At 49.3% G+C, this 16,358-nt stretch overlaps 1 protein-coding gene across 1 annotated transcript in view; it reads left to right on the top strand.

The window, feature by feature from the left end:
* LOC117056871 (heparan sulfate glucosamine 3-O-sulfotransferase 4-like) overlaps positions 1–15,941 on the top strand; it is a 92,865-nt gene extending 76,924 nt beyond the window's left edge. Inside the window, exons 2-3 of the mRNA XM_033167559.1 lie at positions 10,339–11,014; positions 14,739–15,941. Of these exons, the coding sequence (XP_033023450.1) occupies positions 10,339–10,975 (637 nt within the window). The 3' untranslated portion in view covers positions 10,976–11,014; positions 14,739–15,941. The remainder of the gene's footprint in view (positions 1–10,338; positions 11,015–14,738) is intronic.
* Positions 15,942–16,358: the final 417 nt, after the last annotated feature.

Below are 16,358 nucleotides of genomic sequence, written 5' to 3'. Positions count from 1 at the left end.
TGAAATTATTTTGAGGGACATTTGTCAGCAGCTCTGCTAAATGTTTTTGGGCCATTTATGCATTTTCCTCTGAACATGGATGGCGGTGCCCAGAACTGGGGCTGCTTTTCAGATGACCACTGCATCATTTCTGGGAGAAGATTTCTGGGAGGAGGGTTTGCTTGGGAATGCACCTTCCCCCCCCCCCGCAAACACACCTAGGGTTGCCATACGTCTGGAATTTTCTGGGCACATCTGGTATTCAGCCCTCTTAAGCAGCATCTGGGCAGAAATCGCTGAAATCTCTGGGAAAATCTGGACATATGACGGCACATGTTGGTAGTGTAAAAAAGAAAAGAAAAAGCTCAACACTTTTTGAAATATGGCAACCCTAGCACACACGCAAACACAGAGTGTGATTCCATCCCTCACCCAACTTGTTGACTGGGGTGGGGGGCAGTCTTTACCTCCTCTCTCCTCTTGGAGATGGGAGCAAAGTAAGGTGAAAGTGAAGGACCCCTGGATGGTTAAGTCCAGTCAAAAGCGACCATGGGGTTGCGGTGCTCATCTCACTTTCAGGCCAAGGGAGTCGACGTTTGTCCACAGACAGTTTTCCAGGTCATGTGGCCAGCATGACTAAACCACTACTGCTGCACGGAGGACCGTGACGAGTGCCAGGGTGCACAGAAACGCCATTTACCTTCCCACCGCACCGGTACCTATTTATCTACTTTCACTGGCATGCTTTCAAACTGCTAGGTTGGCAGGGGCTGGGAAAGAGCAACAGGAGCTCACCCCATATCAAGGGGATTCGAACCACTGACCTTCCGAACAGTAAGCCCAAGAGGCTCAGTGGTTTAGACCAAAGCACCGCCCACGTCCCTGGGAGCAAAGTAAGGGGAGGAGGAGACAGGTGGGGGGGGAGTTCCTTGACCCAGACCCCCCCCCCCAATTCCCAGGTACTCCCTTATTTCGTCCTGCCATGCAGCAGAGACCTCTTGAGCTCTCTCTGTGGAGAGCAGCCTTTGGGCCTTGCGCCACCTCACAGTGTCTGCTGTGGCCCTGATGATTGTTATCTCTGACACTTCTTCAGATTGCCTGGTCACATCTCTATCTCTCGCTCACGCACTCTCCTTATTTCCTCTCCACTGATGAACTCCTTCCCCACCCCAGGGGAGTTCTGAGTGGCCTCTTTGCAATCTGGGTGAATTGCTGTGCTGAGATCTTCCCCTGCTTTGCTGGCAGAAGCAGCAGGCAGGGAGAAGGAAAGACGCAGCCAGAGTGATTGAGAAAGTTGGGCATCCATTGGGAGGGGTCGGGAACGACCTCTTTGCCTCGCTTAGTGAGAGGCTAAGGGGTGTTGGACTGGGGATGCCATCTCTGTCACATAGCCAGATTAAAAGGGATGGAGGATGTTTTCAATGTCTTCAACCAGGCACATTGTTCAGGCTGCCTTCAAGCACTTTAGGACCTATTCCTGATCCTGGTCTTGCAGAAAGTGCCTGTCTGGAACTCACCAGCACTGAGGATATTCCAGGGCAGGGGTCAGCAAACTTTTTCAACAGGGGGCCGGTCCACTGTCCCTCAGATCTTGTGGGGTCCAAACTATGTTTTAGGGGGGGGGATGAACAAATTCCTATACCCCACAAATAACCCAGAGATGCATTTTAAATAAAAGCACACATTCTACTCATGTAAAAACATGCTGATTACCGGACCATCTGCAGGGTGGATTTAGAAGGCGATTGGGCCAGATCCGGCCCCCAGGCCTTAGTTTGCCTACCCATGCTCCAGGGGTATCCCAGGCTCAGAGCTGAGGCAGGGATGGGGAAGTTGTATGGGGAAGAATAATATTTGGGCAGGGGAATGAAAGGATTCAAGAGTGCAGGTCTGGAGAAAGCTGAATGCACGTATAGACACACGCCCCATGCACACTGGCACACAATCAGGAGCCTTGCATTATGAGCCCCACCCCCGCCAGGGCTTCTAAGCATGTTCAGGTGGATACACTGATGAGCCGCTCTCAGCCTTTCCTGCTCAATTTGGGGAAGCCATTGCAGGCCAGGAGCAGGGCTTTGTGGGGAGGTGCTGCAAATGCACCACAGCGCATACACCCTCTTCACCCTCTGCACATGTTCTATGAATGCCTGAGCAGCAACACTGCTGTTCACATAGTGGCGGATGGAGATTTCCTCTGTTACTTGTCTGTTGACACAGTCTCCAAATCCACGGGTCTGGTTGCTGTAGCAACTTCACTCCTTTCTTTCCATCCTCTGCTTCTCCTGATCCTATCAGGTTGTAGCTGACGTTGGCACCTTGGTTGTTATGGTAATACTCACAAACACATTCCATTGACATGGTATTATGGGGCGGTGGGGGTGGCAGGGGGGGAGAGAGAAGCATCCACACTTTTCTGAAGTCTACCAAATGCAAGTTTCAGGTGGTCACAGAGAAAGAAGCTGCCCTGCTGCCCTGTTTGAAAAGAAACACTTGCTCAGGGTGGGGTGTCCAGGCTTAGATTCCTGCCTTCAGCCAGATATGGGGGCCTTCAGCCGGATATGGCCTTTAGAGGCCTGTGGACACCTTTCAAAACTGGAAAAATTGGATATTTGCCTCTCCCAAAGAAATCAAACCCCCCCACCCAGATTTGATCCCAGAATGTCCCTATTTCCCCCACCAGTGCTGCAAGGATAACCTGGTGCTTGTCCTGAGTGGCAGTGGCAAGGAGACCTTGCCCAATTGGAGGCTGCACTCCTAAACAGGATTTCCTAGGAGGGGTGTCCCATCAATATGAAAGGGAACCACTTCTGAGTAAAGATATGTCTGGTTTTGTTCTAAGGTTCTATTCTGTGCAGTGGCATAGCTGGGAGAGGGGCACAGGTGCAGTTGCCCCAGGTGCAGAATTGTTAGGGCACAAAATTCCAACACCCAATGCTAACACAATACAGCTGAATGTTTCCATCACTGGGCTCTGGTGAAAACAGCTTCTGCATATGAACCAGGAAGTGACCTCTCCAGACAATGGAACAACTCTTCTTATCTTTGTGACTGCAATCTTCTGGGTGGTGTGGACACCATTAGGCAGTTGAATACACATGCATACCCCATCCGTTTCCACTCGGTGTGGCCCTGGGCACTGGCAACACATGGTACACCACTGATTCTGTTCCAGGGGACACAAACTACCGACTTTGGGTTTTGGAAGCACAAGTGCCCTCTGCAGTTTGGGACTCCTGTGTGACTCTGCCCAGATTTTAAGATCTGTGGCAGGAATCTTGCTTTCGGTTCCTCTGACTTCAGAAGTGCTGTTCCCTGTGATGGACAGCCTTTGGGAGGATAGTGAAGAAGACAACGATAATCCCCATAGCTTTTCATGGATGGTTAATTTTATTCCTGTACTTTCTCGGTCTTTATTGCTGCTCTTACTGCTGTTTTTGTTATTATTGTGCCGTTTCAAAAATACTGTAATGTTTTAATGTTAGACATTGATTACTATTTTTTTAAAGGAAAATGTGTCAACTTCCTTGGAAGCACCTGCTGAGCAGCAGGACAGACTTCTTCCAACATTGGGATGTTCCCTTAAGCAGAGCAAAAGAGACCCAGAGGGGAAATGACTTTTCACTCACAGGGCAGCCCCATATCTCTTGCAAGGGGTGGTGGTTGAACTGCAAAGGCCTCTCTCCATGGTGGGATGTTCCTTGCTGTCACCTGTAGCAGGAATGGCCTCTTTTTGTGTGTGCAGGAGGTCCCAGATTCAATCCCCAATGTCTTCTCCAAGGAAGATTCCTCTCTGAAACCCCAGAGAGCTGCTGCCAGTCAGTGCAGACAATACTGAACTATTGGTCTGCCTCACACAAGGCATCCTCTGCTGCCCTCCAGTGTCGAGGTCACCTCCATACAACCTGGATCACCTTCTGTCCACATAGGGCAGTTCCTTGGAGGCCAGACTGTACCCCCCTCCTTCCTGCCACATCTGCAGGCCCCCCTCTGCTGCCCCCCCAACCCATCAAGCACCTTCAGCACACAGCAACACCCTGCGGAAGACGGCTTCCACATTTCCCTGGTGTGGGCTAGTTCCTGTTTCATGAGGAGCATATGGGCAACCAGGATGTTCCTCAGTAAAGCTCTTTACGAGCCGTGTTTAAAATTTGTTAAAAACCCCAGGGAATTAAAGCAATATGCCCCCATTATGGAGTGGCAGCTGTGGGGTCTGCGTTGCTTATTCAAAGGGATTGGAGGGCACACTTTGGTGATGGGGCTTTGGAGAGATTAAAATTATTTTCAGCATTAAGCACAACATTTCAAAGTTAATGCTTTTGGTCTTGAATATGGATTCGGAGAGCAGAAAGAGATTTACAAGACATTACTTCTATGCAAATTCCAGCAGAAACCAAGGGTGAGTGTGTCCCCCCCCCCCCTTTCCCTTCTTTCATTCTTTCTTTTTTTCTTCTTTTTTTGTTGAGCAAATTCAACAAGAGATTTGACTCGGGGGCTTACAGCAAATAGACTTTGGTTTTCATGCAGATTGCTGCCTTTAATGGCAGGCAGGCAGGCAGGCTCAATCCCCTTGAAAATTCCTAGCTTGTCTGACTGGGATACTAACAGGGCACAGTTGAGAGGCCAAGCAATTACAGCCGGATGTGTTAATGTACAAAGGGGGAAGGAGGAGGAGGAGGAAGCCACAAGCTTCTTGTTTAAAGATGAAAACAGGTGTTTCTCCCATGCTATGTTGGTGAGCAGCTGGCTCCACTCCGCTCAGAGGAGACAGTTTCTCCTCAGAGGCCACCCCTGGTGAGGCACCCATTGGACACCTTCGCTTCAGTGGTCCTGATCTGCGGGAGTTCCTGTTAAAACTTCTGCAGCAAAAGCATCAGAACACAGCCAACAAAAGGTGCCTTTCCGTGCAGGATTGCAGGAAGCTCCCGCCCGTGTAATGAACAAGCAGCCTACGCAGAGATAAATGACAGCTGTGACTGAAGGAATAAACAGGATAATCTGGATTTAAATAAGTCACAAAGGGGTGGGGGTGGGGGTTGGCAACATGCAAATTCGCAAATTTATAAAATGTATCCTTTCAGAATTAAGAGCTTGTTTGAAGCCAGCAGTTAAGAGCCATTATTCAGCCACCTTCTTCCCCCCCCCCCCTCAAAGGCATTTCGGAGCCAGCCTTCACTGCCGCAACCAGGGACGGGAGACAAATTTCCTCCCGCTTGCAGATAAATAATATGTGCCCTAAATGGAACAGAGAGGTGGGCTGTTCCGACAGGAGAGGAATTATCCCATCAAGTTTTCCTGCCTGAGGCAGGGTCATAATCCAGGGAGGGATCGGAGCTTCGCATATAGAGGCTGGAGGCACCACCAGCCCCTCTGAGCACCCCAGGAATACTCCCAATATACCAAGAGACTTCTGGGCCCCATTTTGATGCAGAGGAGCAGCAGCCTCTGGGGGCACCAGCGTCAGGCTTCCCAGAGCCCATAGCAATGGGTGCAGAGGGCTGGGGGGGGGTTCTGCTTGCCAAGGAGAAGGCTTGAGTGCCCACCAGCTCCTGCATTTGGATTGCAGTGCCAGCTAATCAAATATTTGGCCAGCCAGAGCAGCCAATGACCTTCTCCAATAACTCATGAAAATTACAAGGAGGGATGCGGTGAGAAGGGAAGAGCATGAGGGTTTTTTTCTGCTCTGCTGGCCTCTCCCTTTTATTCATGAGCCCTGCCTCTGTGGCCCCAGGAGTGAGGGAGAGCCAGACTTGGTGGGACACTGTGTGATGGGTCCCCAAAATGCCCTCCCCAGCGCACGTGCACACACACAGTCCTTGCATCAGTCCTCAAGATGCACAGCCAAGATGACCTGCCTGAGCTATGTTGCTCCCTTTCTGGAAAAGGTGGCAGCACAGGTGCCTACTTTCTTGGGCCCTGGGTGCCCAAGCACCCACAAAATTCCCCATGAAAGGGCTGGGCACCCACAAATTTCGGTGCCAGGGCCCTGTACGCTGCATGGCACCCATGGCCCTGGGTACCCACAGTCATGGGCATGGGACCAAGCTGGCACTCCTGGGTGGCACCCTCCCTTTTGCACGGAAGCGCTGGCTTCATTTAGGGGAGTGGAGAGCAAGCTGGACCTCACTTGGCCAGCTTTGCTGTTTGCAAACAGATATGGGATCCAGACCTCCACAACATTCAAAAGGAATACAGTATTTTTCACTTCATAGGGTGCACCGGACCATAGGGCGCACCTCATTTTTAGAAGAGGAAACAAGGCAAAAAATATTTTTCTGGTTTTCCTCCTCTAAAAGCCCTGTTTTTTTGAGGATCAGCTAAAAGTTTTGCAGCTTTTTTGCAAAGGGAAAAGCCCTGTTTTTTTGAGGATCAGCTAAAAGTTTTGCAGCTTTTTTTGCAAAGGGGGAAAAGCAAAGAGGAAAAGCCCCATTTTTATGGGGTTCAACTCACATTTCTGAAAAAATCTTAAGGAAAGGGAGCCATTTCTACAGTTTCCAGACAGATAATCTAATCAGCCAGTCACATGTCGCTGGGGAAACAAACAACCTCCCTCTGCAGCACATTCAACAATGGAGGCCTGGGCAAGGGGGCGGGGCGATCAGCTGCTGAGTGGGTTCCTTTCAACACCCCCTTTTCTTTTTGTAAAAAAAAAAAAGCATGATCTGCTTTTGGCCCCTGGGCAATTCGGCTCCAGGGACCACCAGTCACTCCATAAGACGCACAGATATTTCCCCTTACTTTTTAGGAGGAAAAAAGTGCGTCTTATGGAGCGAAAAATACTGTAGTGACAGAAAGGAAACAAGGCCCCCCCCCCCCGCTAATTTCACTGAAAAAATGGCTGCTGCCCATGTTTCCCTACTGTAATGTTGCTTAGTGGCTGACTCGAATGATTTTGTCTTTGGCATTAGCATCATCCCTTGATGTTGGTGAGAGTCCTTCCCTCTCCTTCCTCTTATTGCATCACAGACAGCAGGAAGAGTGGGGGCTTTGCTGGGAGGAAATGCTGAGCTCACAAGGCTCCTCCAGGACCAACTGTTAGATACGCCCTCTGCTGTCTCTGGCCTATTGCTTCCTATGCTTTCATTGCTGCCTGCCACTATTCCATTGTACCCAGCTAGAGGTTGCTGCTGCTCCTGCTGACACCCCAGTCAGCCAGGGAGGATGACCCAGGGCCAGCAGAGGCTCCCCAGGAGCACCACTGCCACTTGGTCACTGCAGTAAAATGCTTGCAGTGCTCCTAACACCAAGGGTTCTTCTCCAGAAGGAGGCGTTATAGGCGAGGTGGCCACAGACAGCACTTGTTCAAAGTTTCACCCTTGTGGTTGTGGTTCCCGACTGCATTGATTTAAATGATGGAATTTCTGCTATTTATTGACTGGCATTGATTTTACCTGTAATTTTTTTAAATGGTCTTTTAATTTATGGGGTTTTGCTTTCTGGGCTGTGATGTCTCCAGACCACTTAGAGATTTTCCTTTTGGAAATGCCCAGCAGTAGTATATCAATAATGTAAAACCAAACAGTTAATTCAACCTCTAACAGTATTTGCCACTGCAGAAATGGCGAAGGTGCAGCGCAAAGACATGTGATCAGCAATGCCTCACTCTGAGGAAGGACCCTGAGAGCCTCAGACTGAGTGGAGCCAAAGGTGGTGGAGGCAGTGATAGGAAAAGGGGGGAGCATGGAAGAGCCAGCTGTGGTGGGTGCTAGTACTAGAAAATGAAACCTGTGTTGCCAACAGAGGCGTAGCAAGCCCAAGTGGTACCAGGTGCGTATTTTTTTTTCTGTCGTCACCCCCCCCCCCACATCCACCACACCCCTTCAAGTCACAGTGAGCGTTTTGCATTCCCCCACAATGCAAGTGAGGTGCCGCAAAGCATTTTGGGGAAAACGCAAAACGCTCACTGTGACTTGAAGGGGTGTGGGCGGATGGTACCCCAGGTCCAGGTGGACTGAGGTAAAGCAAGCACAGCTAATTTGCAGTGCTGTGATGAGTCCTAAGCCCAAAGCCACTGGATTTGCTCTGGCTTCTGCTTGAGGCTGTAGGTGGAGGTGCCAAATGTCACCCCTTGAAGATGGCACCTTTGTGTTCCCTGAGAAGGCAGATGCCCTGATGAAATGTGCCAGGGCTGCTGGGTGGAGCCCTTGCTGGGCAGAGCTGTGCTTCTGTGGCTCTTCCAGCAGGAAGAAAAAGCAAAGTGTGTGCTGTGTAAGCCAGCTGCTGCACTGAGCAACCTATGAGTTGTGGGGTGGGCATGCTGAGAGTTACCCCCCTCCCCTGGAACCTGGGGTGGCCCGCTCCCCCTAGCGACGCCCCTGGTTGCCAACAAAGATAATGGTGCAACCCAAGCAACATGATGCGAGATAATACAAACTATTATAATCTAGATGCTATACATTGTTTATCAATTTTATAAGACAAGACAAATCCTGACACAATGCCACAGAAATTAACGAATTACCCCACTAAAATGAACTTATAAAGTCTGGTGGGTGATATAGCTTGATGGGTGGCAGCAGAAGCAGCCTCTGGTAGCAAAATGCCTTTCATATGGATGCCTCCACACCATCTTCCTCTCGGAAAAAAAGCTGGGCATTTTGGAGCCAGATAGCTCCTCATTTTTCAGCAAAATCTTGAGGGTCTTCCTATCCTGCAGCTTAGGCTCCCCACCTCCACCCCAAAAACAAACCCCAGAAGCTACCAGAGCAGAGCTGGATCTGGGGGGTGACTGTCTGTCTGTCTGTCTGTCTGGTGTGTCTGTCCGTCCATCTATCTATTTCCATTTATATTCCACCTTTTTCTCCAAGGAGTTCTCCCCTTCCTCATTTAATCCCACAACAATCCTGTGAAGTAAGTTTGGCTTCGAGGCAGCGACTGGCCCTCAGTGAGCTTCATGACTGAGTGGGGATTCAAACCCTGGTCTCTCCTAAGTCCTAGTCTGACACTACCAAACTGGCCATGCCAGTAGCCATTTTCTCTGGTTGCTGCCAGTTACGTCTGAGCAGCTGGCTAGGTCCAAATGGGAACCCACAGAGTGTCATCATAAACATTCCAGTTTGCTCCACCCTCCAGAGCTTCAGGGCTGGGGCCAAAGGGGGCATCTGGAATGCTGGTGGACCCCCTCCTGCTCTACCCTTCCCTGGTGGGCCGGGCCAGCCTTTGCTTTGCAGCTGCCGTGGTGCGCAGGCAACCGCCTTGCCAAGGAGCTCAGTGCAGCTCCGCGACTAGTGAAGTGGCAAGCAAGTTCCTCCTGCCTCATAAAAAACACTTTGCAGAGGAACCTCAAAACCCAGCAGCAGTTAATTATTGACAGAGCATGTGAATTAGAGATAAAAGAAAAGTCATCCCTCCTTTGCAAGCAAGATAGTAAATAAATTTAATTATGGGACAAGAGGCAGGGGATCTTCGTCTGTATTAAGTTTTATTAGCAGAGACATTTAAAAGCATGTCATCATAACAAAAAGGTCTTGTGTAATCCTAAATGTACCACTTTGGTACAAGGCTCTGAAGTGAATAGGCTTAATTGAGCAGATGGCTTGCTGCTCAGGCAGGTATGGGACAGGTTTATTGTCAATTAACTTTTGTCTACATATGCCTATGGCAAATTGACTGTATAATAGCTTCCTGAGGGTGCTTTTAACACTTGCCATGCCCTGGAGCTCAAAGGCAAGGGGTGGCCAGGCTCTATGTTCTGTTGCAGCGAAGGGCTGAGAGCCTTAGAAGAGCCTGTTGGATCAATGGCCCATCTAGTCCAGCATTCTGTTCTCACTGTGGCCAACCAGATGCCTCCATGGGAAACTCACAAACAGAATTTGAGCACAAAAGCTCTCTCCTCTCCTGTGGTTTCCAGCAACTGGGATTCAGAAGCATTAACGCCTCTGATTGTGGACCCAGAGCATGGCCACCATGGCTAGTAGCCATTGATAGCCCTCTCCTCCATGAATTGTTCTAATGCTCTTTTAAAACAATTCAAGTAGTTAGTGGCCATCACTGCCTTCTGTGGAAGGTTGAGTTCTGCAATTTAACTATGTGCTGTGTTAAGAAGGTATTTCTTTTATCTGTCCTGAACCTACAGCTTCATTTCATGTCCAAGAGTTCTAGTGTCACCAGATATGCCATGCATAACTGTATAAACCTCTATGATGTCACTGCTTACTCGCCTTTTCTCTAAACAGCCCCAAATGCTGCAACATTTCTTCACAGGGTGAACCATTCCACCCCCCTTATCATTTTAGTTGCTCTTTCTGAAGCTCTTCCAACTCTGATGTTTTGCTCAGGCCGATCCTTTGGCAGGTGGGTGGGACATCCAGGCACTGCTTTTGTCTGTGGCCAACAAAACTCCTCCTTTCTCTTGCCCTCTAGGGATGTGATGCCCAAGACTCTGGAGGGTCAGCTCACCATGGAGAAGACGCCCAGCTATTTTGTCACCAATGAGGCCCCCAAGCGCATCCACTCCATGGCCAAGGACACCAAGCTGATTGTGGTGGTCAGGAACCCCGTCACCAGGGCCATCTCCGACTACACCCAGACGCTCTCCAAGAAGCCTGAGATCCCCACCTTTGAAGTGCTGGCTTTCAAGAACCGGACTCTCGGGCTGATCGATGCCTCTTGGAGCGCCATCCGCATTGGGATCTATGCTCTGCACCTGGAGAGCTGGCTCCAGTACTTCCCGCTCTCCCAGATCCACTTTGTCAGCGGGGAACGGCTCATCACGGACCCTGCCGGAGAAATGGCCAAAGTGCAGGACTTCCTGGGCCTCAAGAAGGTGGTGTCGGAGAAATATTTCTATTTCAATAAGACCAAGGGGTTCCCTTGCCTGAAGAAGCCAGAGGACAGCAGCGCCCCCCGGTGCCTCGGCAAGTCCAAGGGCCGAACTCACCCCAAAATTGATCGGGATGTAATCCAGAGGCTCCGGAAATTTTACAAGCCCTTCAATGTCATGTTTTACCAAATGACAGGCCAGGATTTCCAGTGGGAGCAGGAAGAGGGGGATAAGTGATGCTGTGGAAGGCAGAAAGAAGTTGCCTCCTATCCAGAGGTAAATGAATTGTCATCAGCAGTGTGCATGTGTGTGCATGTGATGAAACTCTTCTGTAGGGCCTGATAGGGTTGCAAAACTGGACTTTAGGTTCCTGCAAGGCTTTCCCAATGGAAAAGAACCTCTAAGATTCTGCCTGGGATTTCTCAAGATGCACTCCTTAGGGCAGGGGGAGACAACCAGGTGTGGTTGGACTCTGGGTGTGGTTAGATTCCAGTTCCTAACAACCCCAGTGGCCAGCTTGGGCAATGGTTGGGGATGATGAAAGTTTGGAGTCCAGCAATGTCTGAAGGGGGTCACTATGCTGGCTACCCTTGCCTTAGGGCTTCCATCAGTGACTCACTGTCCATTGACTGCAACAAAAGGGAGGGGCTCCAGAACACAGTTGGAGAATTTCTCCTTCCCTTGGAGACAGCCCTCCCCAAAAAGTTTTTTTTTTTTTGCTAGGGTTAGTTGAAACTGTACCGCTTCTGGGGAAGGCGCATCATAGCTCAGAGGCTTGGCATGAAGAAGGTTCTTGTTCAATCCCCCCTGGTGGCATCTCCAGGTAGGGCTGGGGAAAACACCCTGCCTGAAACCCTGGAGAGCCTTTGCTGCTACTGATTGTGGACGACACTGAGCTTGATGGACCAGTGGTCTGGCTTAGTGTAAGGCAGCTTCCTCTAGCCTTCCTAAGTTCAAGCCAGACTGCCCAGTTTCCTGCCTGTCACAGCTACCTCCCTGGTCTCCCTTCAGCCCATGTAAGTGGGTATGAAAACAAAGCTTTGTAAAGAAGAAAGTTTAGAATCATAGAACTGTAGGGACCCAAAGTGTCATCTAGTCCAACCCCCTGTCATACAGGAGTCACAGACCTACCTTGGCTCCCAGTATGCTTCTGAGCTCAATTCAAATTGTTGGTGCTGACCTTTAAAGCCCAAAATGGCCTCAGCCTAGTATACCTGAAGGAACATCTCCACCTCCATCACCCAGCCCGGACACTGAGGTCCAGTTCTGACGGCCTTCTGGCGGTTCCCTCACTGTGAGAAGTGAAGCCACAGGGAACCAGGCAAGGGCCTTCTCGGTAGTGGCGCCCGCCCTGTGGAATGCCCTCCCATCAGATGTCAAGGAAATAATCAGCTATCTGACTTTTAGAAGACATCTGAAGGCAGCCCCATTTAAGGAAGTTTTTAATGTTTGATGTTTTATTGCTTTAATAATAATAATAATAATAATAATAATAATAATAATAATAATCTGTTGGGAGCCACTCAGATGGGCAGTGTATAAATTATTATTATTATTATTATTATTATTATTATTATTATTAAGAATCCATGACAGCTTGCCATCCAACCTCCATATAAAAACCTCCAAGGAAGGAGAGTTGACCACCTTCCGAGGCAGTCCATTCCACTGCCATTCATGAATTAGGGGTGTGTGTATGTATGTGTTTGAGGCAGTTCGTTTCCACATCAGTCCATTTTTAGAGCCATTTTCGCAGCTGTTTTTCTTTCCCCACATCTGTCAGCCTGGCTTCATTGCCACAGATGCATGTGCATGGTGTCTGTTGCCAAACTCCAGGCTCAGCTTTGATTCTGGCATGCAGACGCCCTCTTGATCAAGCTAAATACTGGAAATGCCACGGAAGGCAGCTATGGCTCCGTAACGAGGCAAAGCCACCCCGGGGCTGAGAGCACGTCATGCGCTTCATTACCCAGTCAAGTGGCACCCGAGCTTGGGATTAGGAAGAAGGTGCTAAATTCATTTGTCAACTTTTGGCAGGAGGCTGGGCTCCAGGATGGGACCATTTGTTTCCACACAAGTAAATGTCGGTTCATATTAGCCCGATTAGGAGTAAAAACAGCATTTGACATAAAACACTCTTTCCTCCCCCCCACCCCACCCCACATTCTCCACCCCCACTCAAATTATTATTGCATGAAAATTGGAAATCTGCACCAGGGCCGACTTTAAATTGTTTCACATGTTATTAAACTGTCATTTCCTCTGCTAAATGAGAGCCATGTTGTGCAATTTAATTCACAGTGATGAATGGATTCAGGTGAAGGACTCATTTTTAACTCTTACCAGGTTTGAGCTCCTCATTGACTAGCTGGGGGATGCCCCTCATTGGGGGGGGGGGACAGTGTTCAGTGGAGGGGAAATCATTGGGCACAACTGTGCCCTCATCACGCAGCTCAGCATGATTCCCCACCCCCCACAATCCTGACCCCATGGTAAAATCAAGCATGTTGGGCAAAACAACGGGAGTCGTGTAGCCACCCCTCTGCTCAGGACCAAGACAGTTTGCTAGTCAAGTGGGAGTTGGACTTTGCTGTAAAACTGGAGCAATGTCACTCACCTGCTGCTCCTTTGTCATATTGCACCTGTGGGAATGCTTAGGAGTGTGGATGATGATATATTACTTTATATATCTCATCCCAGCTTGTATTAACAAGCTCCAAACTTAGCAGGGTTCCATTCCCTTTCTAAAACACAGCAGAAAACGGTTGCATAGGCTTGCTAAAGCCTCTATAAGAAATATATATTCCTGGTATATTCCCCTTCTTCCCTCTTAAAAGTAAAGACACAACACAGTACTGTTTATAAGATATAAAAGAGTTTACTTACAGGCATCCTGAGTTACAGCATACAGTCTCAGAAAGGCAGGCAGGCTTAGATAAATGTATTTACATATAGAAGCTAACTCCATAAGGGAGGAAAGCCTCTTTGTGCTCTCTTGGCTGAGAGCATCTTCTCCTAAGATGTTGCTTGTTCAAAAGATGATGCAAAAGAGGGAAAGATGGGGTCTGTTTCCTGTGGTTTTGTGTAAACCTCCCCAGGTGAAACCACACCCATCTCCAGTTACATAGAGGAAGTTGTGTCAGTCCAGGTAAACAGAATGTTAAGGCTGGAGGACTGAGACACCTTCATGTCCACTCTAGCAATGTTGTGTTTGACTACTCTGTGTTTACATCCCACAGCACCAGCCAGAACAAAACTGTGACAAAGTTTCTTTGGTTCTTCCTCTAGGTGAAAAATGACAATTGGAGATCAGCTGATGGAGGGGGAACATTCAGGTTACAAGAGGGCAAGATCAGGACCATAAGAAAAACAAATAGGAGAATAACTTTAAAAGTGGAGTGGCCTGCCAGCCACAGCTATTCAAACTAAACACACCAGCTACAGCAAGGTAGCCGTTGCTCTTTGCAAAGCCCAAGAGATCCTCATGTGTGGGACTTTGGAGCCATAGACAAGCTGGAAGGTGTGCAGAGGAGGGTGACCCAGATGACAAAGGGTCTGGAAACCAAGCCTTATGAGAAACGGTTGGGGGAGTTGGGGATGAGAAGAGAAGACTGAGAGCATGGTATGATAGCCATCTTCAAATACCTGATAGGCTGTCACATGGAAGATGGAGCAAGCTTGTTTTCTGCTGCTCCAGAGGCTAGGGTCTGAACCAGTGGGTTTGAATGACCAGAAAGGAGTTTCTGACATTAGGAAGAACTTTCTGACAGTAGGGGCTATTCAACAGTAGAACAGACTCCCTCAAGAGGTGGTGAATGCTCTCCTTCACTGGAGGTTTTCCAACAGTTTGGATGGTCACCTGTCAGGGATTCTTTAGCTGTGATTGCTGCATTGTGTGGGGTTAGCCTAGATGACCCTTGAGATTCCTTCTGACTCTGCAGTTCTATGATTTTATGTCTTGGCTGTCTCTAACTGCTGCCTTTCTCCTCACTCCACACAGAATCTGCCTGAGTTGGGGAAAGGGCTGGACTTGCCTAGCCTGAAATCTGGGTCCAGAACTGGCCACCACAATTGAAGGGAATTTGCTCAATGGACAAAGATGGGGGCAACACCATCCCTTTTGCACCTGGACAATCGCCTCCTTCTGCCCCACATTTCCAGACCAGCAGGATCCTGAGCATAAAGGACATGCCAAGGGAAGACCCTCTTTGGCCACTCTTGGTGGAGTCAACTGATCCTCTTTGTGCATCCAGAGCGGAAGGAGGAGTGACTGAGACCTTGGCAAGAAATGCTAGGAGCTTCTTCCTGTCCAGGGTCCCCATTGCAGCAGGAGGTGGCCACTGTGCTGGGGAAACACCCAGTTGATGAGAGTGAAGGGCAAGAGCCATTCCACACACACCCTGCATCCTGCACCATACATTCAGATGTTTATTTTTGATATGGGTGGAACCCCTGAGACTGATTTCGGGAGCGGCCCCACAAGGCCAAAGGGAAGGGAAGGCCTGGGTCTCGCCCACCCAGAGATTCAGGAAATCTGACTAGCATCCCAGTGTTCTTCCCAAGCACAAAAAAACGTGGGGCTATTTACGTGCGTGTGTGTGTGTGTGTTGTTGTTTTTTTTACCGTTCATGTGACCCACCCTCCACCTCTGTGGAGAAGTTGCTGGCCTGGAGTCTGAGCATACTGGTGAGCTCCCAGTGCAAAGAGCTGGTGGCATCTGGGGGATTTATTCTTCCAGGCAGTTGGCCTGCATCAGCCACACTGGTGAAAGTCCTCAGCTCCACCCATCCGCTTTTGCTACGCTAGAAGACCTCCTCATCCGCCACCAGCTCAGAAAGCGCTCCCTTGGATTTGGGCTTTTGCCTCCCCTCTTTAAATGTCAGCATTCCCAGCACACAGAAGATTGAATTTTGTATTTGATTTCAATTAGCAAAGCATAAATTATATTTAATTTTCTACTCACAGAGACTGGATGAGTCATTGTCCTGGAAAGCTGGGGGAGGGGGGGAGTTCAGAGATTGACAATGGGAGCATTCATCGCCCAGGAGCTAAATTGCTTAAGCTGCCTCCCCCTTCCATCCATTCGCTGTCTTCACGGCTCCCCCACTCCTCTGTGTCATCACCCTCTACCTGAGAGATATGGAAATACCAAGCGTGAATCTGGAGCCAAACCTGACTAAACAATAAAAACCTTGTCATGGCAGTTGCCTTTCTCTGCTCCCTTTATGAGGTGGGCAGGGGGTGGGTGAGGGCTGGGCTTGCTGCATTTGCCACTGTTGTTTCCAGGGAGGGGTGGGATTTAATCGGCCAGCAGGAAAACTGACAAAGCCACTCTCTGTTTTACCTGAGGAAGGGAGGTAGCGAAATATGAGGTAGCGAAAGAGTACAGAGCACAACAGACACACACACCCTTTTTAATTTTAGCTGGGGCTATTTGTGTCAACAGAAGGAAGCCTTGTTGCCCTTTCTGCTAGACAGAGCTGGACCTTGATTGCAGAACCACAGGTGTGGGGAGAGGCAGGAGGAGAGGTCCAAGGAGGAACCATGGCACTGATCCTACATATGTCTCACGTCTCCATCCTCTTATTTCTCCCAAAGTCTGCAGTGCTTCTGAATGCCA

Source organism: Lacerta agilis, chromosome 13 (assembly GCF_009819535.1).
Source record: "Lacerta agilis isolate rLacAgi1 chromosome 13, rLacAgi1.pri, whole genome shotgun sequence".
NCBI classification, from domain to species: domain Eukaryota; kingdom Metazoa; phylum Chordata; class Lepidosauria; order Squamata; family Lacertidae; genus Lacerta; species Lacerta agilis.
This window is presented reverse-complemented; position numbering and strand designations above follow the sequence as displayed.